Source organism: Mesoplodon densirostris, chromosome 2, assembly GCF_025265405.1.
Source record: "Mesoplodon densirostris isolate mMesDen1 chromosome 2, mMesDen1 primary haplotype, whole genome shotgun sequence".
Taxonomy (NCBI): Eukaryota; Metazoa; Chordata; class Mammalia; order Artiodactyla; family Ziphiidae; genus Mesoplodon; species Mesoplodon densirostris.
Genome location: NC_082662.1, coordinates 191,693,136 through 191,716,446, shown reverse-complemented (window position 1 = coordinate 191,716,446; position 23,311 = coordinate 191,693,136). Strand labels below are relative to the sequence as shown.

General features: G+C 59.4%; 1 protein-coding gene across 1 annotated transcript in view; it reads left to right on the top strand.

The window, feature by feature from the left end:
• Nucleotides 1-23,311, top strand: part of CACNA1S (calcium voltage-gated channel subunit alpha1 S) — a 60,213-nt gene that overhangs the window by 19,463 nt on the left and 17,439 nt on the right. The window contains exons 7-28 of the mRNA XM_060088688.1: nucleotides 535-638; nucleotides 2,334-2,479; nucleotides 2,912-2,993; nucleotides 4,768-4,928; nucleotides 6,849-7,074; nucleotides 7,553-7,760; nucleotides 8,667-8,787; nucleotides 9,108-9,222; nucleotides 9,705-9,798; nucleotides 10,492-10,561; nucleotides 13,298-13,430; nucleotides 14,036-14,165; nucleotides 15,115-15,174; nucleotides 16,357-16,463; nucleotides 16,872-16,959; nucleotides 17,219-17,326; nucleotides 19,360-19,412; nucleotides 19,629-19,775; nucleotides 20,191-20,392; nucleotides 20,800-20,958; nucleotides 22,238-22,348; nucleotides 23,000-23,083. Of these exons, the coding sequence (XP_059944671.1) occupies nucleotides 535-638; nucleotides 2,334-2,479; nucleotides 2,912-2,993; nucleotides 4,768-4,928; nucleotides 6,849-7,074; nucleotides 7,553-7,760; nucleotides 8,667-8,787; nucleotides 9,108-9,222; nucleotides 9,705-9,798; nucleotides 10,492-10,561; nucleotides 13,298-13,430; nucleotides 14,036-14,165; nucleotides 15,115-15,174; nucleotides 16,357-16,463; nucleotides 16,872-16,959; nucleotides 17,219-17,326; nucleotides 19,360-19,412; nucleotides 19,629-19,775; nucleotides 20,191-20,392; nucleotides 20,800-20,958; nucleotides 22,238-22,348; nucleotides 23,000-23,083 (2,709 nt within the window). The remainder of the gene's footprint in view (nucleotides 1-534; nucleotides 639-2,333; nucleotides 2,480-2,911; nucleotides 2,994-4,767; nucleotides 4,929-6,848; nucleotides 7,075-7,552; nucleotides 7,761-8,666; nucleotides 8,788-9,107; nucleotides 9,223-9,704; nucleotides 9,799-10,491; nucleotides 10,562-13,297; nucleotides 13,431-14,035; nucleotides 14,166-15,114; nucleotides 15,175-16,356; nucleotides 16,464-16,871; nucleotides 16,960-17,218; nucleotides 17,327-19,359; nucleotides 19,413-19,628; nucleotides 19,776-20,190; nucleotides 20,393-20,799; nucleotides 20,959-22,237; nucleotides 22,349-22,999; nucleotides 23,084-23,311) is intronic.

The window sequence follows — 23,311 nt, the reverse complement described above, 5'->3', positions numbered from 1 at the left end:
ACCCATCAAATGCTTTGCAAATATAAAGGATTAGTGTGAGTAGCTTTCGTAAACTCGGATTATGGGAGCCAATTATTAAACGTTCCAAAGGACGGTCACGCGTGTTGTTTCGCCCGTGAGCAGCCTGTGAGGAACGAGCTCAGGAGGCAGATGGAACGATGCTCAGAGACGCTGGCGCCTCATCCAGGGTCACAGACGTGCTTCCTGAAGGAGCCGGCCAAGTGCAGGCCGAGGCTTTTTAGTGCTTCTTCCACTGTGAGAAATCTCGGTTGTAAAGAGGCCGACTGGAGGTGGCCGGCATGACAGGGTCAGGCAGGGAGCCCGGGGGCTGGAGAGAGGCAGGGGTCAGTCCCACCGGCCAGGTAGCCATCAGCAAGGCCCAGTCCCAGGTCCTCAGGCTAGAAGAGGCTTCCTCTCTGGACCCAGATGGCCTCTTTCCTTGCCCCCACGGTCGGGTGCAGTGCGTGGGCCAGCTTGACAAGGGGGCCTAAGCCCTCACATCGGGGATGGGGCTCACACCTGCGTCTGGACCAGGTCAACGATGCCATTGGGAACGAGTGGCCCTGGATCTACTTTGTCACCCTGATCCTGCTGGGCTCCTTCTTCATCCTCAACTTGGTGCTGGGCGTCCTGAGCGGGTAAGGGGCTCAAAGACAGCTGGGAGAGAGGGGAGGAAGAAGCGGGGGGCGGGGAAAGGAGGGGGAGGGGGAGGAGGGGAGGCAGTGGGCGGAGAGATGTGGCTTAGAACCCCCGCTCATCCCTGGCTCCCCTTTGGCCAGGAGCATGCTCCCTGTTAGCCAGGAAGAGAACAGGTGCAGGCAGGAGCCCCTCCAGTCTTCACCGTTCTCCCTTCTCCTCAAGGCTTCTCCCATCCTCACTTCCTTCTGTCCACGTGAAGCCCCGAGACCCCAGCCTCCTGTCCCTGGAGGTGCTTGGGCTGAAGCTCGGCACTGAGCATGGCCTTCGGGCTAAGCACACAGACTCTGGAGCAAGAGGCCCAAGTTTAAACCCTTGCACTACTGCTTGGTGGCTGTGTGACCTTTGACTAATTACCTAACCTCTCTGTGCCTCATGAGCCACATCTATCACATAGGAATAATTTCAGCGCCTGTTTCACAGGGCTATTGGGAGGATTAAATGAGTTAATACCTATAAAGTACTTAGAATGGAGGCCAGCACATCAGAAGTGCTGAGTACTCATGGTCATTATTTCTCTGTGATGGCTCCACCCAGCTACGGTGGGCAGCCTGGAAGTGGCCATCGGCCCCGTTGTGCCTCACCATCACCCACCACAGGAGCTTCCCTCCAGGCACTCTGGACATAGAATTCAGGGGGTCCATGGACTAGGATAGGAAGAACTTGCCTTTATTTTTTGAGTCTAACTGAAACGCAGCGCTTCCTTTCATGAAGTGGTACCAGCTCTGCCCATGACTTGTCCCAACAGGAAGCCCTTGTCATATCACAGGTGTTGCAAATATTACTACTTCAGAATTATGACAGTTATTAGACTGCGGCTGATCTTGCTAGTTAATGATTCAGTAAAGAAGCATATATGTTACTTTATCACCACTTTATAGTTCAACAACTATGTTTTAACTCATCGGTTCCTTTGTCAAGCTATGGTTCCATTTGGAGCATTTTACAGCGTTGTTCTGAGGAGTGACCCATAGGTTCACCAGACCCCCAAAGGGGCCAGGGCACAGAATGGTCAAGAGCCCCTCCTGGACCCTGCCCTGGGCAGTGCTGAGGGTGCAGGCGGTGCGAGCCGACCCTGCTGCCCCCAGCCCACCCCTCAGAGCCCAGCGAGGGGGGACCGGGCTGGATTCCCCTCCTCACCCTGCGTGGGGGCTGAGGGCTCCCCCTGCTGCTCTGAACCCTCGCTGACCCTCGGGTCCTTTCCTTCCAGTGCTGCTGCCTGGTTTCTTCCAGGCCCAGGAGCATGTCCCCCAGGGCCTTAAGTCTGTAAGCAGAGCTAAATTCCTCAGGCAGCCTAAAGGGTCAGGGCAGCACAGAAAATCGGAGGGTCCATGGCAATTCTGTTAGGGCAATGGACGGTCATGTCATTAACCCCTATGTCCAAGGTCACCCAAGACAAGGCGGGAGAAATGAGATGGGAGGAAAAGAAGGAACGGGGGCGGGGGGGGGGGGGGTGGGCCTGGAGGGCGGGGCTGGTGAGGGGGAGAGGGCTGCCCCTCAGCCTCCCTAAAGGGCCCCGGACCCCAGGCGACATTGGACCGGGGGAGGCACGTCCAGCCGCAGAAGGGGCTCGGTCGCCCCAGGAAGCTCCATCCCTCCCACTGCGTTCTTCCTCCCCGTCCCCTGCCCCCCTGCAGGGAATTCACCAAGGAGCGGGAGAAGGCCAAGTCCAGGGGAACCTTCCAGAAGCTGCGGGAGAAGCAGCAGCTGGATGAGGACCTCCGGGGCTACCTGAGCTGGATCACGCAGGGCGAGGTCATGGATGTGGACGACTTGAGAGAAGGTTGGAGCCGCGGGCCGAGGTCGGCAGCCCCCCCAGAGCTGCCCTCGCGGTCAGCTCCCACACGGGCACCTCCACACCCGACCCCCCACCCCCCGCTGCAGCCCCAGGGGGCCCATTGGGCAGGAACAGCATCACCACTTTGCAGATAAGAAAACCCAGCCCCTAGAGGCCTAGCCTGACACCTTGCGATGGAGGCGGCCTGCTGTGCCCTGGGCCCTCCAGGAGCGCAAAGTACCAAAGTGCTGCACTGCCCCTTGGTGACCCGCCCTCCCCGCCGATGCGGGCTCTCTAGGGCTCAGGAAAGCGCAGAGGGAGGGGTCCAGGCCCACCCAGGGTCTCTGTCACAGGTGTCCCCAGTCAGCGGGCCCTTTCCAGGTGTGTCCAGCCCAGAGGGGCCCGGAAGCCTGGCCAACTGTACCTGTCTGTCCCCAGGGAAGCTGGCTTTGGATGAAGCTGGATCTGACACAGAGAGCCTGTATGAAATCGCAGGCTTGAACAAAGTCATCCAGTTTATGTGAGTATCTGCCCAGCTGCGGGTCCTCCCAGCCCGCAACTCCCTGAGACGTGTAGTTAGACCCCGGTCACCTCCCTAGGTGGCTTTTGGGTCGCTTTCCCTTAGCGCAGTTGGAGGGCACTGGGCAGATGAGCTATTTACTCACCACATAAGGAAGAAACTGAGAGCTGGTGGGATACTTAGTCCTGGAAACCTCTGCTCCGGACGGGGAGTTAGCCTGTGGGCACCATGAGCTGGAGGCAGGAAGCTGGAGAGGACCGTGTGTTCTGTTTGACTGGCCACTTCCTTCTCCAAATTCATACATGACTGTGATTTTGAAAGATCCAACAATAGAGAAATACATCAAAGAAAAGACGAAGGCCTTCTCTGCCCTTTAAAGAGGTAACCATGGTAACAGTTAGATTTGTATCCCTCTGAAGCCTCTTGTACGCTTTCCTTTCTCTTACACGCACACGCGCACGCACACACACCCCCCAGTCGTTTTTGGTTTTGTTTTCACGTTTTACACGAGGAGGTTTCTCATATTAACCACTATCACCTCAGAACCAAACACAGTGCCCAGCACACGGGAGGGCTCGTCGGATAAATGAATGCGATCCACACGTAAACTAGCAACTGACATTTTAAATTTAGAATTTTCTATTGAGGGCAACTATATACAGACACAAACCTTTTTTTATTTCTCTAAGACTTTCTTTTTTCAGAGCAGTTTCAGATTCACAGCAAAATTGAGCTGATGGTGCCGAGATTTCCTGCCTGCCCCTCCCCCCGCCACGCCCAGCGCCCCCACCATCAACATCCCCAGCAGATGGTCCATTTGTTACAACTGATGAACCTGCATCGTCCGAGGGCATAGTTTACGTTGGGGCTCACTCTTGGTGTTGCACGTTCTGTGGGTTTGGGCGAACGTATAATTTACACGTACCCACCGTTATAGTATCATATAGAGTATTTTTGCTGCCCTAAAAATCCTCTGTTTCTGCCTGTTCACACCCCACCTCCCACCCCTGGCAACCAACCGCTGATCTTCCTGTCTCCATAGTCTTGCCTTTCCCAGAATGTCGTTTAATTGGACTCACACAGTGTGTGGTCTTCTCAGATCAGCTTTTCTTACTTAGTGACATGCATTTAAGGTCGCTCCACATCTTTGCAAGGTGTGATAGCTCACACGCCGTCTTTTGATGTATCTTTGAATGTAAAATGCTCCACAGTGTGCATATGTTGTAGTCTGTTTATGTAATCTGTCCAGTTTGGGGCAATACACACAGTGCCACAGGGAACCGTTGTGCATAAGGGTGAACCTTTCGGCCGGGCAGATCCCTAGAAACAGGCTTGCTGGGTCAAAGGGCGCGCAGGTTCTAACCTTGGTAAACGCTGCACAAAGGTGGATCTGACGGTGGAGGTGCCTTTCTGCGCACCCTCCCCTACACCAGATATGACCAATTTGTTAAAGAATTGCCTTTATGACGGGCAAAACGGGGCATGCCAGTGTTGCTTTAATTAAGGTGGAAACGCATGGAGCCCTGCTCGGCGCCGGGCATTGTCTCTAATTCCCTCCGGGGTCGGCATCATCACTATTCTCCTTTGAAAGGTGAAGACGTTTGCTGTAAGAGGCAAGATTTGCAATCTGTCTCTGCAGCTCACGTCCTTGGCCCTCTCATGTGGCTGGAGGAGGGAGTGGGTGGTGAGACTAAGAGTGGCTGGAGAGGCCTGAAGGCGGCCTTGGGGAGGGGCTGGAGTAGCCCAGCCTTGGCCCCGCCCCCTGCCTTCTCAGCCGACAATGGAGGCGGTGGAACCGAGTATTCCGCTGGAAGTGCCACGATGCGGTGAAGTCCAGGGTCTTCTACTGGCTGGTCATCCTGATCGTCGCCCTCAACACCCTGTCGATTGCCTCGGAGCACCACCACCAGCCTCTCTGGTTGACCCACCTGCAAGGTGAGACACGCGGCTGATGGCCAATGCTGGCCAATGGCACCTCAGGTTTTGCAGAAGAAGTCATTAGATGTTGACATTGTTTTCTAGAACTTCTAGGCAGTGGCACTCTTTTCCTCGTGGCATTACCAGGGGCCATAACAGCAACAAGTTGGAGACACCTCAGGTGCTCGCCAGATGTCTGGGCAAATTATCACAGACACTGGACATACAGATGACCAGTAATTGAGCATGTCATGCATCCAAGTTCAAGTTCTACTCCAGAAACAGCAATCTCTCACCAACTATGTATTACAAACATACCCTGGGTAAGGCCCAGAAAAGAACGCAGGGCACACGGAGAAGGAATGTACCTCTCTTGCCACCAAGGAGCGTCCTGAGCTGGAGGAAAAGGCAGATATTGATAAGTGATGTCAGGTCAATATAGGGAGGGCAAGAGTGGAGGTAAATATAAGGTAACAGGAGGATTATAGAGGAAGGGAGGCTGGATAGTAGGAAGACACTATGTTTAAAATGATGCAAGAGGGAATTCCCTGGCGGTCCAGTGGTTAGGACCCAGCGCTTTCACTGCTGTGGCCTGGGTTCAGTCCCTGGTCAGGGAACTAAGATCCTGCAAGCCACACAGTGTGACCTAAAATAAAATAAAATAAAATAATGAAAGAGATAAAAGAAGGAAAATAGAAAAGAAGATTGTCTTCTTCTATGGAAAGGAGATAGGAAACAATGCTACAGATCAGATGCCTTCATGCATGCATGCATCCATCCACTGATCCATGCATCCATCTATTCATTCATTCATCCATCCATCCATCTAACCATCCAGGCATGCATCTATCCATCCATGCATCCATTCCTTCTTTCATGCATGCATGCATCCATCCACCCACTCATCTATCTATCCATCCACGCATCCATTCCTGCATCCATCCATCCATCCATCCATTTATTCCTTGCAACCAGTCTTCCTGAGAGCCCCTCGAATGTGCCAAGCATTGTCAATGCGCCGTCAATGACCAAATGTGGACAAGATGTGAACAGTGCCCGCCGAGAACAGTCAGAGATGAATTTGAGGTTCCTGGCCTAGGCAGATAGATGGATGATAGTGCCACTTGCTGAGATGGGGAAGACAGTCAGTGACCAGGCATTCTGGGGGGATGGGAGAGGATGGGCAGTACCTATCAGCTTAGACTTGAGCATGTTGAGTTTGAGGTGCCTCTGAGACATCCCAGTGAGATGTTGAGGAGACAGATGGAAAGTAGGTCTGGGACCCAGTGGAGAAGTCTGGGCTGAAGAGTCAAAATCCGGAGTCATTGGCAGGTATGGCAATCGAAGCTGTGGTCTTAGAAGACATCACCAGATCCCCAGAGGACGGTGTGTACTCATGTGCACAGCTCAAGTCCAGCACTCAGGGGTGAGGTAGAGGGTGCCGGAGAAACAGGAGAAGCAGGAGAAATGCAGAAGGATGTGGCATCCTGGAAGCCAAGGAAAGAACGTTTGAAAAAGCAAGAGGGGACTTCCCTGGCGGTGCAGCAGTTAGGATTCTGCACTTCCACGGCAGGGGGCACAGTTTCGATCCCTGGTCAGGGAACTGAGATCCCGCAAGTTTAAAAAAAAAAAAAAAAAAGCAATAGGCTGATCAACAGTGTCAGTGCTTCTGGGAGATCAGGGAAATGGGGTTAAAATGCTCACGGTTGATCGGTGGAGTGAGGAGGGTGGACCTACCGAACACAGTGTCGTTTAGTTTCTTAGAAATCTAGACTGTGTTCCTCCAATGGTGAAAATCCACCAGGTTTTCCTGGATCTGGAGGGCAGGGAAAGGAAGATGCCCTGAAAATGCAGGGAGGGGGTCCAGGGTGGAGGGCTTGGCCAAAGCAGGCGGGTCAGGGAGGAGAGTGACACCGAGCTGCGTGGCCCACCCTGCAGAAGTCGCCAACCGGGTGCTGCTGGCCCTGTTCACCGTGGAGATGCTGATGAAGATGTATGGGCTGGGCCTGCGCCAGTACTTCATGTCCATCTTCAACCGCTTCGACTGCTTCGTGGTGTGCAGCGGCCTCCTGGAGATCCTGCTGGTGGAGTCGGGGGCCATGACACCCCTCGGCATCTCCGTGCTGCGCTGCATCCGCCTCCTCAGGATCTTCAAGATCACCAAGTGAGCACCCGCCTGCCCGCCTGCCCACACTGTCCCATCCTGCGCCTCTGCAGGAGAAAGCACCTTCCGCCTTCCGCCTCGGGCGTCTCGGGTCTTCTTACCTCTCACCATTGTCTGTGGTGTGGAAAAGAGGGGAGAAAGGGGAAAAGAAGAGCCTGGGAGCGGGAGGGAGGAAAGGAAGATGCAAGGGGAGCAGAGAAGGGGGCAGTGGTGGGGCGGCCTCCCGGGCCGGGGCTGCACAGGAAGGGGTGGTCCTCACCCTCGTGGGGTTCAGAGTCTAGTGGTGGCACCAGCAGCTAAACGGCCGTCCTACTAACGGAATGAAATGACAGACCAAGATCTGTGCTCTGGCGGAGGGATGCTGGGTGTGCAGCCCGGATCCAGGCAGCCCTGCTGGCCCACGCCTCCCACCAGCCCCCAGCCTCCCCCACGCCGCCCCCACTGCAGGGACGCCGGGGGGGCTGCCCGTCTCCTCCAGGTACTGGACGTCCCTGAGCAACCTGGTGGCCTCGCTGCTCAACTCCATCCACTCCATCGCCTCCCTGCTGCTGCTGCTCTTCCTCTTCATCATCATCTTCGCCCTCCTGGGCATGCAGCTCTTCGGGGGCAGGTACGACTTTGAGGACACGGAGGTGCGGCGCAGCAACTTCGACAACTTCCCGCAGGCCCTCATCAGCGTCTTCCAGGTAGGCAAAAAAAAAAAAAAAAGCCCGCTGCCTGCGGTTGGAGATCGGGCATCACCTCCTCCAGGAAGCCTTCCCTGATCTGACGTCACCCTCCGGGCCCCCGCATCCCCTCCAGGCCATAGTCGCGTGTCTGTGTCCTCCACGCTCTGGAAGCTGGGCGCTGTGCCCAGGGTGTCCTGTGTGTCTTCGTCCCTTCACCCAGCAGAGCCCTGGCCCACAGTAGGGCAGCCGTTAATGAGTGGAGTTGGGTGGGCAGGGAGCTTTCTCTCCCACATGCTACTAGAATCTCTGAGCACAAGGTCAGACAAGGCGGGCTGTCCCTCCCCAAGGCTGCAAAAGCCACAGAGGAGCACAAACCACTTCCCACTGCGGGGACAAGGCTCAGCCACCGCTCACTAAAGCCACAGCTGGCCTCCAGAATGAGCTGCCTGAGCGCAGAGCAGACACACGCTCCTCTCTGTCGGGCCAGGACTCAGGGGACGCCACCTCGGTGCTGCCGGTGGGAAGGCAGTTGTGACAACTGGCCGGCCCTACACATGGTGTCACCCTCGTTCTTCCAGTCACCCCACCGGCGGGTCGGGCACCCTGTCTTTCAAGGCACCTGACTTTTCACACTCTGTCTGGGGGCCGGAAAGGCAGGGCTCCAGTGTGGGCAGCACCGCTAAGCCTGGGCCTTAGGAACAGAGCTTGGGGAAGCCTTGACGCCACAATCAAGCTCCTTGGCCCCGAAGAGCCAACGATAAGGTTTTCAGCCCCCCGGAAGAGGTTCAGGAGGGCAGGGACTTTCACCCTGGATGAAGAGAGGACCGGCCTGGGGGCAGAGTTGGAAGGGGACTTTTGGACAGTACAGTCCCCAGAGAAGACCCTCAAGTCCCTCTGCGTCGCCCACCCTCCCTCCCCTTCCAGGTGCTGACAGGTGAGGACTGGAACTCCGTGATGTACAACGGAATCATGGCCTACGGCGGCCCGACCTACCCCGGGATGCTCGTCAGCATCTATTTCATCATCCTGTTCGTCTGCGGCAACTGTATCCCCCCAGACGCCGGGCACAGAAAAGGGCCTGGGGAGGGGGCCTGGGCGTAAAGCGGGGTCAAGGTGCCCAGGCCTTTTGCTGGGGAGCTCCTGGGGGTGGGGAGGTGGGACACAGCAGGTGGCAGTGCGGGTAGAGCTGTAGGACACTTCCTTCCGGCAGGAGGTTAGAGAAACACAGGGTGACTGGTGACAGGTGGGTGGAATCAGTCCCAGAAAGATGGGGAGCCTGGAGCACGGGAGGAGGCAGGTCCTGCCAAGCCCCCACCCCCGAGGCATCCCTCCGCACCAGCTGAGCTCCTTAGCGGGCCGCCCCAGACATCCTGCTCAACGTCTTCCTGGCCATCGCGGTAGACAACCTGGCGGAGGCGGAGAGCCTGACATCGGCCCAGAAAGCCAAGGCCGAGGAGCGGAGGCGCAGGAAGATGTCCAGGTGAGTGGGGCGCGCCCGGCAGGAGGGACCTGCCAGGTTCTGCCCGCTCTGGGCAAGGAGCTCCCTGAGGAGCAGACGCCAAACCACTGCAGCGGCTGCCGGCTGAGTCTCTGAGGTGTCCCCAGGGCAGGACGGGAGGCCAGTCGGCAGGCGGGACCCAGAGGGCAGAGCCAGGCAGGCTGGGCCTCCACCCTGTCACCACGCTTCCTGCAGGGAGTCCCTTCCCTCTGCTGAGCCTCAGGCACCTGTGAGTTTGCCGCTCAACCCTCTGTGGCCTGGGACCCTCCCCGGGACCGGCCAACGGCCCCTGGGTTTGCGCGGCCGCGGGCGGACGCCTGTCCTGCTCCCCCGTTGCGGAGGGAAGATGTGATGCACCCGGCCCGTGGGCACGGGGTCAGCTTGCAGTGTCCTCAGGCTGGGCGGGTCCCCCAGAACCTTGCAGTTGGGCCTCCACTTTGGCCTTTCTTGGTTTTCCAACCCAGGGGGCTCCCAGACAAGTCAGAGGAGGAGAAGTCGATGGTGGCCAAGAAGTTGGAGCAGAAACCCAAGGGGGAGGGCATCCCCACCACGGCCAAGGTGAGCCCGTCATGGGGGGCGCTCTCAGGGGCCGCACAGGGAGGGGCCTCTGAAAGTCCCCTGTTCGCCTGGTGCCTTAGGATGCTGGGGGCCAGGGGGAGGCAGGAGAGGGGCTGTCTGCCTGGGTATCAGCCAGCTGAGGGCACCAGCCAGGTGAGGGCAGCTCCGTCTCACGGAATCCTTTGTACTGAGGGAGGACACAGACGCCCCGATCCGGGAACCAGACTTCCTTTGAGTCCCAGCTTTCCGCCCCAGTCAGGGTGTCCCCCTCCCCACAGACCTGCCCAGACCAGCCTCCCCCGCCCCCCGTCTCTAGCCCTGCCCCGCCTGTCAGCCTGGCCCTGCTCCGCATTCCTGGAGCCAAGGAAGCAAGAGCTCAGAGGGGCAGGAACTGGCCCCCAGAGCAGGAGTCCTGGCCTGGGCAGTCCACTCTCCTCTCAAGAACTAAGCAGGGGTGAGGGGCTCAGGCTCAGACAAGCTGGGGTCCTGGTAGCTTGGGCAGCCTGGCTGACCTTTCCGCGCCTGGCTTCTCCTTTGTAAGACGGGAATGACCATAATAGCACCCACTGCCTCACCCCGCCCTGAGCCATAGGGAGGCTTAGGCGAGCTGACACCTACATGGCCCTCCAGTCAACGTTCCTTAGGTGGGAAGCACAGCTTGGGTTTTCACCTTCATCGTGTTCCTTCCTCCAGCTGAAGATCGATGAGTTTGAATCCAATGTCAATGAGGTGAAGGACCCCTACCCGTCAGCCGACTTCCCAGGTGAGAGTCCTGGGACCCGGGGTGGGTGTGCTGGGGTGACTTCTCCCCAGGGACGAGATCTCTCCTGTGTGTCCCCTACCTGGACCCATCCACGAGGAGATCGGGACTCAGACATCCCCTGTGTACCTCGTATTGCAAATGAGCCGTCTGCCAGCCTGCCTCTCCTTACAATACACACGGTGCGAAAAGGTACACATTTTATTTTCAATTAATTCAGCCAGTATTTACTGAGTACTGGCTGTGTGCTTCAGGGCTAAGGACCTGGTTTTCAAGGAGCCCAGAGACTCGTGGGCACACACGTCTTCTGTTCCAGCCCCTCCAGCCACACAGGATAGCTCACAGAGGGGGGTGTAGCCACCTGTGTGGTGCAGGAGGTGGGCAGGCTGCTCGCAGTCCGTGTTCCGCAGGGGATGCCGAGGAAGATCCACATGGAGGAGACCAGGGTGGAGGGGAGGGGGATGGATGGTGCACAGCCATGAATGCACTACACACGCCTCGTAGGTGCAAACAGCCTGCGGCTGCAGCAGAAATCCCCTTGGTCGGTGCCAAGGAGGGAACACTTGAAGGGAGCACCCAAGCCGGTGAAGGTTAAAAGGCCACCTGGGAGAGGCTGGTGCCCAAGAGCTGTCGATCTCTCTCAGCTCACTCCTGGGTCCTTCCAGACCTGGGTCACTGGTGCAATTTCATGTCTATTTGTGGAATCAGCTGATTAGCATCTGTCTGCGCCAGTGACTCTAAGCTCCAGGGCGACCCTTTGTGCTCCAAATAGCAGTGTTGGCACCCGATAGGCAATCAATAGATAGAATGAGGGTTTACCATAGAACACTGAATATAGTTCCCTGTGCTCTACAGTAGAATCTTGTTGTTTATCTATTCTATATAAAAAAGCTCACATCTGCTCACCTCAAACTCCCACTCCATCCCCACCCCTTCTCCCTTGGCAACCACCAGTCTGTTGTCTATGTCCGTGAGTCTGTTTCTGTTTCATAGATAAGTTCATTTGTGTCATATTTTAGATTCCACAGATAAGTGATATCATATGGTATTTGTCTTTCTCTTTCTGACTTACTTCACTTAGCATGATAATCTCTAGCTGTATCCATGTTGCTGCCAATGGCATTATTTTGTTCTTTTTTATGGCTGAGTAGTATTCCATTGTGTGTGTGTGTCTGTCTGTGTGTATCACATCTTCTTTATCCATTCATCAATATCCTGTGATAAACCATAATGGAAGAATATATAAAAGAAAGAATGTATATATATGTATAACTGAACACTTTGCTGTACAGCAGAAATTAACACAACATTGTAAATCAACTACACTTCAATAAAAAAATATTAAAACTGAAAAAAAAAGCCTTATAGAAATCCAAAAAAAAAAAAAAAAAAAAAAAAAGAAGAAGAAGAAAGGAAAAAATGCAAGGATTTTGCCAAGTAAAATGTGGGGAGGATGGAGCTGGTATAGATAAGACTCATGATAATTCTTCAAATACCTGCCAGAAGGGACATTTCGGTTTTAGAATAATTCGACTTGATCTGTTTCATCTAATAACCATCTCCTAGTAGATGGGAGTGGCCGCTGTGCAGGTGGGAGATGCTGAGCCAGGAAACCTGAGGTGGGGGAGGGGCAGGGGCTGGGGAGAAGGGGGTGGGTGGGGGGAGGGGCTGCGGGGCGGGCTGCGGAGGAGCCTTCTTACCAAGGGGGCTGAATGTGTTTATCTTGCTTCTTTCCAAAAATAATCTGAAATGGCTGACAATGAGATATGCACAACGAAGTTAACACAGTGCGCGTGGACGGAGAAAATCAGAATTAGGGCAGAGAAAGAAAGCAAATACGCGAGTTCTAAGAATTAGCAGCCTCTGCGATTAAGCATAAAATGTGTCTCTGGGGCCCTTGGTCCCAGGCGAGGCAGGAAATGTCCCGTGAGGATGCTCTTTGGGAGGAAGAAGTGGGGTCTCGGGAGGAGACCCTGCAGGGGCCGCCGTGTGGAGAGAACAGGAGAACCCCGCCAGGAGCTGGCAGGAGACAGCTGTGGGTGAGGGGACAAAGGAAAGGGCACCCCAACTTCCCACAGTGCCCCCAGTCTGCAGCTGAGGACTTCGGGGGACAGCTCCCTCTCACAAGGTCCTGAGACTCAGCAAATGAGCCCGAGGGGCCCTCTCCCCCTCCCACCCCCTCCCACCCCACACCTGCCCCGGAAGAAAAGAGCAGTGATTTCTTTTCATGCTGGCGGTTCCTCCCTGAATGATGATTTTTGGAACCCGGCCCCAGGAGAGAAGCTCCGAGTCCATTGACCTCAACAGGCCTCCTGCCCCTCGTCAATGTCGCAAGCTGAGGGTCTCACACTCAGGAGGCACAGAAGCCTGCCTGGCGTGAGAGTCGGGCGGAGCCGGGCCCAGCACGCTGGCCTCGTGCCAAGCAGGGCCCCCCCACACCCCCAGCTTGTGAGCCTTCGAGGTGGTGCGTCCAGCCCCGAGACAGGAGATGCAACAGCAAGGCTCCCAGACCTTGCTCCTGGCCCGACGTCTGGGAGGTTCTGAGCCTGTCGGTTGTCTGGACAGTTCAGCCCCGTGTGCTGCAAGAAAGGGAGGTGCCCGGCTGGACTCTGCTGGCGCCCTCGTGCCCCGTGTTGCTTGTTGGCTGCTGGGGGTTCACGGTTGGGTTCAGAGCACAAGAGCCAGGGGAGCAGTGAAACGTGGAAAGACACCCCGACCTCTCTCTCACCTCCCCCACAGGAGATGATGAGGAAGACGAGCCTGAGATCCCGCTAAGCCCACGACCCCGCCCGCTGGCCGAGTTGCAGCTGAAGGAGAAGGCGGTGCCCATTCCAGAAGCCAGCGCCTTCTTCATCTTCAGCCCCACCAATAAGTGGGTGGCCCCTCGGTGGCGGGGCAGGGTGGTTGGTGGGGTTCTCAGAGAGGGCTGTTTCCTGCTCTGAGAAGGCCCCCTTCTCCTGACTCCCTGGGGCCTACAATTACACCGTGAGAAAGTCATTTCTTTAGCTTAAGACCTTGTGCCCAGTTGAAAGTGCTAGAATCTCTGGGAGAAGTAATGCTTTAAGCCTTATCAGTTACTTACTCCTAAGGGGGGTCACATCTCTGGGCTCCTTTCCAAGAGCAGGACAAGGGGATAAGCTGTAGCTCTCCCAGGCTTCACAATTTTACACCTTTAAAATACAGACTGTAGTCCCCATGGAGTTTCAGCTGTCGGCCTCAGGGATGGAGATGGACCTGTCCCGTTGTCTTGGTGGGGATGCCGCGGGATGGGGTGGAGCGTTGGGGGAGGGCTTGTGCGGGATGGGACTGGGGCTGCAGGAACAGAAGGTGGGACAGGGCCCTGCAAGGCCAGCCAGAGACCACCCGGTTGCAGGCTGTCCTTCTCCACTGACCAGGAGGGAGGGATCCAGCGACGGAGGCCGGTGAGGCCTGGACGCCCGGCTCACAGCCTCCCGACCCTCCCCCCGCCCCCCGCAGGATCCGCGTCCTGTGCCACCGCATCGTCAACGCCACCTGGTTCACCAACTTCATCCTGCTCTTCATCCTGCTCAGCAGTGCCGCGCTGGCTGCTGAGGACCCCATCCGGACTGAGTCCGTGAGGAACCAGGTGACGGCAGCCAGCTCGGCACCCGCCCCCATCCAGCCTCAGTCACCCACACAGCTCATCCTGATGCCCAGAGCTCACTGCGTCCTCTCTGTGGCTACAGGGACCAGAGTGGCTTAGAGTTTCAATCCCTGGGGGGCCAAGGCCCCTGCAGGGCTCTGGGTGCTGGATATTAGCAGTGATGGGGGTGGGGGTGGGGATGGCGGTGGGGATGGGGAGGGCGGTGGGGATGGGGATGGGGATGGTGATGGGGATGGGGATGGCGGTGGGGATGGGGAGGGCGGTGGGGATGGGGAGGGCGGTGGGGATGGGGATGGGGATGGGGATGGGGATGAGGATGGGGATGGGGATGGCGGTGGGGATGGGGAGGGCGGTGGGGATGGGGAGGGCGGTGGGGATGGGGAGGGCGGTGGGGATGGGGATGGCGGTGGGGATGGGGATGGTGGTGGTGGCGATGGGGGTGTTGGTGGTGGCGGTGGTTGTAGTGATGGTGATGATGGTGGTGATGGTGGTGTTGGTGGTGGGGGTGGTGATGGGGATGGAGATGGTCGTGATGGTGGTGGGGATGGGGATGGTGGCGATGGGGATGGTGGTGGTGATGGTGGTGGGGGTGGGGATGGTGATGGGGATGGTGGTGGTGGCGATGGGGATGTTGGTGATGGTGGTGGCGGTGGTGATGGGGATGGGGATGGTGGTGGTGATGGTGGTGATGGTGGTGATGGTGGTGGTGGGGGTGGGGGTGGTGACGGGGATGGGGATGGTGGTGGTGGTGGTGGCGATGGGGGTGTTGGTGGTGGCGGTGGTGGTAGTGATGGTGGTGATGGTGGTGTTGGCCATGGGGATGGTGGTGGTGGGGGTGGGGGTGGTGACGGGGATGGGGATGGTGGTGGGGATGGTGGTGATGCTATCACAGCTCTGCCCCTCCTCTCACTGACCTCTGCCCTGTCACCAGATCCTTGGGTATTTTGACATCGTGTTCACCTCTGTCTTCACTGTGGAGATTGTGCTCAAGGTGAGTGAAGGCTGTGAGCAGAAGGGCATCTCCAGGCCAGGGGCCAGACCTGCCGTGGCTGCTGCTTACACAGGCTGTGCTCACCAGGGGCTGGGCTGCAGGGAGGAGGGATGAGCACGAGCTGGTGTGAGCAGGCAAGCAGGTGGGGGTGTGGAGGCATGAGGTACAGTCAACCCGCAGCCTGTGGGGCTCTCAGCAGAGCGCCCTGCGTGTCTCTGAAGCCTTGGGCACGTCCTTCCGCAGTCAAGGCACAACTAGCCTAAGCGTGGACCCGGGAGCTGTGATCTGTTCCCGGGCCTTTGTTACCATCGACTGAAAGGCCTCCCCTAGGATCCCAGAGAAGCGGCTGTCGCCCTGGGCGGGTTTCTGGCAGCCCCGCCCTCTCACGGCCCTCCCACCCCTTGTCCATAGCACACCGCTGCCCTCCCGTTCTCAAGGTGGACACACTGGGCTCACACCATCATTGGTGGGGGATGGGGTCTGGGGGCAGAGACCTCCCATCTGTGACTGGAACCTGTAACCCCAGCCTTCACCTCCATGGACCAGGAGGGGAGAGGGGAGCTGTGAGGGGAGAGCAGGCCCAGAGCCGGCTGCAGTGTGAAGTGAGGACAGTCCTTTCTTTCAGGGCCCCGATTATTAAAGAAATTGATCAGAGGGAGATGGTGGCTTCCCTGAGGTCCAGGAGGACTTCCTGGAGGTGGTGACCTTAGAGTTAGGCCTTGAAATTGCACAGGACTTCATTAGAGAGAGAGCAGGGGCAATCAAGGAGGACTATACAATGCAAACGCATTGTACAGCGATGTCTGGGATGTGCTCAGAGAGGAGAAAGTGACCCCTCTGGGCTGAGGTATAGCACGCGTGCAGGGGGTGGCTGCCTGGGCAAGGCCTTCAGTCCTTGACGGGCTGTTCAGCCTGACCCAACCATGCCTAGGATGCTTTCCAGGGAGGAGGAGGAGGGAGAGGAGGAGGAGGAGGAAGAATTGTATCATTCTGCAGAGCAGAGGGCAGGGCATCCCCCTGTGGCTGGGTAAGGAAGGAGACCCAGGGCTCCCTTGGCCTCGCTGCCCGTGAGAGGTGCCAGTGCTCCCAGAAGCGGGTGCAGAGAACAGGGCAGTGCCCTGAGGACCCAGCAAGGAGTGTCCCCAGGGTCCTCCCACCCCAGGATGCCACCTCTCTCCCCAGATGACCACCTACGGGGCCTTCCTGCACAAGGGCTCCTTCTGTCGCAACTACTTCAACATCCTGGACCTGGTGGTGGTGGCCGTGTCCCTCATCTCCGTGGGACTCGAGTGAGCGGGGCAGCCGGGGCCCCAGAGTGGCAGCCCAGCCGCTGTTGGTGGGCACTGAGCCACAGGGGGACGGTCTCTCGGGACCACTGGCCAGGGTGGGGGGTCCCTTGGGTTGTCACCACCTGGACTGAGTGACAAGGCTAGGTGGGCAGGGCGTGTGCTGGAGACCAGGGGGGATGTGGACAGGAGCAGAGAGTCCCCTCCACAGCCCCACAGGGAGCACAGCCCCGGTGCCCAGGGCGCTCCAGTCTGATGGAGAGACAGGGTCTGTGGGCAGCCCTGGAGGAAACCAGCCCAGGGGCCGGGAGGCGCCTCTATCCTGAGGCGGAGCTTAAGGGGAGTTGGGGGAAGCTGGCGTGGGTGCGGAGAGCTGGGGGCAGGCGGAGGGCTGAGCAGGCTGCCCCCCAGGTCTAGCACCATCTCCGTGGTGAAAATCCTGAGGGTGCTGAGGGTACTCCGACCGCTCCGGGCCATCAACAGAGCCAAAGGGCTGAAGGTGAGAGGGGCCGGCGGGACCCCGGGGGGAGAACAGGGCTGCCAGGCCTCACTCAGACAGTCAGCCCGGCCATTGCCGGGCCCATCCCATCCCCTCTGCCCAATGGGAGTGGGGTGTGGCTGGGCAGCTGTGCCCCCATGAGCCCCCTCTCTGCCCCCAACAAGCCGGGAGGTGACTAGGCTTGCGCCCTGGGGGCCCCTTGGCTGGCACAGGCCGGTGAGGGGATGGGGAGAGGTGCCGACCGGGCCTCCCTCCCCAGCACGTGGTGCAGTGCGTGTTCGTGGCCATCCGCACCATCGGGAACATCGTCCTGGTCACCACCCTCCTGCAGTTCATGTTCGCCTGCATCGGCGTCCAGCTCTTCAAGGTGAGCCCCTCCTGCCCTCACTCCCCCAGTTCTGGCTCCAGCTCTTGGGCCGAGGCAAGAGCCCATCTGTTTCCCTCTAAACGAGGGGAGCCCCAGACCGTGAAGGCAGATGTCCTGAATGCATAGGGGTAAGGCTAAGCCGTGGAGAGCCTGAGTTGGGTTCCTAGGTGACACCCCACCTGGCCCCCGGGGCCCTGCGGGCCACCTGCTGTCTTGCTGGCTCTCCAGGATGAAGGCCCCCACCCGCCAGGCCTGCCAGCACCCAGCCCACCGTCATGCTCTCCACTCCCTCCAGGACACGCCCGCCCCAGCCTCTGCACCCCCTGAGCCAACAGGTGTGTCTCCCGCAAGCTTCCGCGGGTGGGGGTCCGTCGTGTCACATCTGGGAGCCACCCCGCTTCTGTTCTCACTTTCCTGGGAGAACTCCACTATTCGTTCCCGCATGGCAATCAGCTTCTCCTGTGCAGCCGACCTCTGGATGCCTCTGGCTCTTAGATCACCTGCAGGACACAGACGCGGACACCTGAGGGCACCACCCACATTCATGACACTTCCTTCCATGACCCTGTGCTCCCACCTGCAAAGCACCATCACGATTATGTAACCTCAGTCATTCTTAGACATACAATGGCATCATCTTACAATCACTCATTCATTCAACAAACACTTATGGAGCATTTCCTCTGGGCCCGGGCCTCTGCTAGGGCTTGAGGGGGCCATGGAGCGAACCCCACAAGGCCCTCTCCATGGGCAGGGGCAGGCTTTGGCGAGGGCCATCAGGGTGGGGCTCCCAGAGGACCTATAGGGGACCGGGTCCTGTTGGTCTCTGTCCTGGAGGGGCGGGAGGGGTGTCTGGACGGAGACAGCTTAGCCGCTTACAGTGGCCTGCACTCGGCCCTATCCCACAGCTCCAGCCTGGGCCGCCCCCCGCCCCATCCCCAGCCTCTGCTTCTGCAGCCTGGGGGCCCTGGGACCCCCTCAGGGCAGAGTCTCTGCAGGACTCATCCTCACCCTGGAACCCATCTGGGCCCCCAAGACGCACTCCCCGAAAGAATGAGTGAGCAGCTGCTCCCCCACCCCCAACCCTCTGTGTGTGTTAGGCTCTGGTTCCTGCCCAGACCATAGTCAAACGCCAGGTACAGGTGGCATTTACATCACATTTGTAATGCACTGGTCACGTGTGTCCGTACTGTATTTGCTTTCCGTACTAGATTGGGCGTTTGGTTTCAAGTGCCCCAAAACCTGCCCAGGAGCAGCAGTGTCCTCTGTCAGCTCCTCCCCCAACGCCCCCTGCCTCACCTTCACCCTCTGCTCCGTGACATTAGGGGGAGGTGGTCGGGACGGCAAGAGCCTGCAGTGACAGGGTGGCCGCGCTTTCAGCTGCTCCTGTGTCCCTGGCCAAGGCATTTCCCTCTCCTGACCTTTGAGGGACCCGGACCAGCATCTATGGATTCAAACAATTTAGCCACAGTCAGACCTAGCCATCAACTCCTTTTGTTGAAACAAAATCTTCCGTGGGCGCCCAATATGTGACGTCAATCAAAGGAGAGACTGCTTGGGCTGCAGTCAGCAGAGAGGGTCACAGAGCTCCCCTACTCAGCCTTGGGGGAGCGGGCGTGCCGGGACCCCTGGTCAACTTTGAGATAAGATGTGTCATCCGGGCCCAGCTGGGCTCCATCCCTGCACCGCCCCAGGGCCTGAGAAGGAAGCGGGGGGCAGCCCTCTTCTTGCTCCATGATGAGGAGCCCCAGCAGTGCGGGCAGGGGCAGGGGCTCCTGAGCGGGAGGCAGAGGCCAAGCTGGTTCCGTACTTCCCTTCTCAGGCCCAGCCTGGGGCACTCAGCAAAGCTCATTGTCTGAGGAGCTGGCCCCCAGCCTCACAGCTGTCTGCCTGGCGGGGAGCCCGCGGGTGGCTGAGGGAACGGTGACCTGATGGAGACTGTCCTGGGGCCCTGCCTTCCCTCCTCCCTTCTACCCCATCTTTCCATCCTGTCTCCATGACAACCTGTCTCCCTCCCTCCCTCCTGGATGCAGGGGAAATTCTTCAGCTGCAATGACTTGTCCAAGATGACAGAGGAGGAGTGCAGGTATGTGGGGGGGCGGGGGGCGGGCAGGGTGGCCCTTCCGCGGGGGGTACTGGGAAGCCGAGCCCCTCAGGCTCACAGAAGCCCCTTCCTCGAGTGACCTCGGGAGGGGTCCCCGGTCCAGACCTGCCCTCCTCCCCCACACTCACCGCCCGGGGCCCAGAGGACGTGGAGGGGGACCCGCGAGCACAGTGCGGTGACCGTGCCTCCCCGCCTCAGGGGCTACTACTATGTATACAAGGATGGGGACCCCACGCAGATCGAGCTGCGTCCCCGCCAGTGGACACACAACAACTTCCACTTCGACAACGTGTTCTCGGCCATGATGTCACTCTTCACAGTGTCCACCTTCGAGGGGTGGCCTGAGTGAGTGAGGGCGGGGCCCAGAGACGCGGCCAGAGGCCAGGGAGGGGCCTGGGAGCCACCCGTGCCCCTGCAGCACGCCGGGCACCGCGGGGGCTCAGCAGCCACCCTGGCTCTCGTGGCGTGTGCACGGGACCGGGGTGCTGACCGCTCGCTCCAGAGACAGCCCGACCAGGGGTGGCACAGTGTGGGCCTCTCTGCCCGAGTGATTGGGGGAAGCCAGCGCATGCCGTGGAGGATGGAAGGCAGGCCCCCCCCTGCTCAGCCTTTCTGGGCAGGCCCCTACCTTCTCCTCCATCCCGTGACTGTCCAGAGGGCCCCCTGGCTCCCCACGGCCGGTAGGACCGAGCCCGCCCTTGCCGGCCTGGCTCTGCCTGGCCGCCCCGCCCAGCACACCTGTGTCCTCTGCCCACCCCAGGCTGCTGTACAGGGCCATTGACGCTCACGAGGAGGACAAGGGCCCCGTGTACAACAACCGCGTGGAGATGGCCGTCTTCTTCATCATCTACATCATCCTCATCGCCTTCTTCATGATGAACATCTTCGTGGGCTTCGTCATCGTCACCTTCCAGGAGCAGGGGGAGACGGAGTACAAGAACTGCGAGCTGGACAAGAACCAGGTGCTGGGCCACCTGCTCCGGGCCTCCCGCCCACCGGGCCGAGGCTCAGGCCAGGGAAAAGGGCGCTTGGGCAGGGGGTGATCCCAGACCCTCCACTGGATGCCCAGCCCCACCTCCGACCCATCTCCCACCTGAAACAGCACACGGTGGTCGGGTGGGGTCTCCTGTGGACCCGCCGTGATGCCCAGAGCCCCTGGGCTGGCTGAGAGCCGTGCTAGAGATGGGCTGTGATGGTTTCAGGGGAACCCCGGCCCAGTGGAACTCTTCCCCTCAACGGCCCAGCAGAGGCCCTTGGCCACAGCTGCCCTTGGCCTGCTGAATTCAGGGCCTCTGCAGCCTGTGGGCGTGGACATGGAAGGGGGAGAGGTGGCCCTGGGCACTGACCTGCCCATCGTGTCCCGTCTCAGCGCCAGTGCGTGCAGTACGCCCTGAAGGCCCGCCCCCTGAGGTGCTACATCCCCAAAAACCCGTACCAGTACCAGGTGTGGTACGTCGTCACCTCCTCCTACTTCGAATACCTGATGTTCGCCCTCATCATGCTCAACACCATCTGCCTGGGCATGCAGGTAAGGCCCCCGGGGTCCAGGCCCCCCGAGATCAGCGCCCAGCGGGCCAGGGCCTGGGCAGGGCAGGGGGAGCGGGGCTCCAGGCTGACTACCCCCAGTAGACTCTTCCTGGCACCTGCTCTGTGCCAGGCGTTGTGCTGAGGTGCCACGTGGGGCAGGGAGGTGGACTGGACGCAGGCCCGGGTGCCAGGTACTCAGCGGCTCATTACGGCCGTAATTCAAGCGCACACGCGGCTGTGGCTGTTCTGGAGCCCGGAGACGGCTGCGCGGGAGGACGGGGCTGGGTGGGAAGCGCAGAGCATCTTCTCTGTTCTCCTCTGCTGTTGCTCATCTGGACGGTGCAGATGGCTGCAGTGTCGACTCCAGTCCCAAGATAAGGGGAGCAGGTGCCTCTGAGGAGATGAGCACAGTTTACAGACGAGTCATATCAGCAGCGTCCGTATCAAGCCTTAATCAAGCATCTGATCCCTAACGGCCCGCATAAATGGGATCACACAGCAAGGCTCCCTGGCCCCGGAGCCCCAGCCACTGGCAACGACACGACCACACGTTGCCGGTGGGGAGGGTCTGGGAAGGGAGTCACGGAGCCGGCGGGCCCAGCAGGGACAGGGGCTCACGAGCCATGGCTCACGTGGGGGCCTGAGCTGGGCAGCAGAATCAGGCAGCCTTGCCAAGATGGGGTGGAGCAAGGGAGACGCCAGATCCTTCTACTACCTGGGAAGGTTTTGTGGAGGAAGTGGGGTCGTGTCAACTTTATTTTAAGAAGGGTGAGAGATTCCTGGGAAATGTTACAAGGACATCGATTTCAGGAGGGTCACAGGGGAGGCTCAAGGCGGCTGAGGGCGTTGCTTGGGGCTGCCTCGGGGTCCCGGGGTAGCTTGCAGGCACGGGAGCCTGGTGATCTCAGGTGCCACCTGCAGGTGGTGGCGGTCCCAGCCTCGAACCAGGGGTCTTCCCTCCCGGTCCTGTACCCAAACGGCTCGGGGGAGCCGCTCACAGAGCCCTGCTGGGGGACCTCCCTCCTGGCCTCCAGGAACAGACGTGGGTGGGTAACCCTGCTCACAAGACCAGGGTCGGCCCCCTCCACCTCCCCTCACGGCCCTTCGAGGGCAGAGGGCGTGGCCATGGACCTGGTAGGATTCTGCACGTTGCCAGAGCGGGCTCTAGTGTTCTGAGGTTAAAGGAAGGTGGGCAGGGTCCCCGAGGAAGAAAGCAGGGCTCTGGGGGTGTCTCCCCAAGGGGCAGAGCCGGCCCCCAGACCCTCCCTGTGCCTCCACAGCACTACAACCAGTCAGAGCAGATGGACCACATCTCAGACATCCTCAACGTGGCCTTCACCACCATCTTCACACTGGAGATGGTCCTCAAGCTCATGGCGTTCAAGGCCAGGGTGAGTCCTGCGGCAGGACGAGGCCTTCCCGTGGAGCCCTCACGGTCTCGTCCTACAGGACGCCCTGCCTCCGGCATTTCTGCGCCCAACCTGCTCAGCCCGGGGCAGGCAGGCCGCTCAGGCCGCCAGAACTGGCCGCAGGACTAGATGCGGTTGCCCCTCCCCCGCCCCTTCCTTGAGCCTGTCTTGTGGCCCCCTTTCCCTTAAGCCGCTGAAGAGCAGCCCCCCGGGGCCAGGGAGCATCCTGCTGTGTCCTGGGTTCCACGTCCACTCCCCACCCGCGACCCCCGTGTCAGGTCTGCCTGTGAGGCCCAGACTGGACTGGGCTTCAAGCGGGGGATGAAGGACTTCCCCGTGCGGACCAGGACCCCAGATCCTGAGTTCCCAGGCACACTGCCCTCCCCTTGGACCACTTTATGCTCTGGAGGGAGGGGAGCGGGAGTGGGTGGGGCCCCGGAACACCCGTGGGAAGTGGCATCTTGGCCCAGCCCTGCCTGGCCCTGCAGTTCTGCATCCCCCCGACAGGGACCACTGCACTCTGCTGGCCTCTGAGCCCCTCCCCTCTGCAGCTCACCCCAGGCCCCTCCCCCCAGGGCTATTTTGGGGACCCCAGCCCCTCCCTGCACAGCTCACCCCGGGCCCCTCCCCCAGGGCTATTTTGGGGACCCCTGGAATGTGTTTGACTTCCTGATTGTCATCGGCAGCATCATCGACGTCATCCTCAGTGAGATTGACGTGAGTACCGGGCGGGCACAGCCATCGCGGGGGTGGGGCTGAGGCCACAGACCCTTGCGGGGTACCCGCTGCGCGTGCAGCCCATCACCCCGGGTTACAAGTCCTGTAGAGCAGACAGACACCTCAGATTCCAGGCGCAATGAGTGCGCCGGGCAACCCACAGCAAGCGCCACAGTGGAAGGGAGACGTCGTCCCTGGGTGGCGTGGTCGGGAGAGGCTTCATGGAGG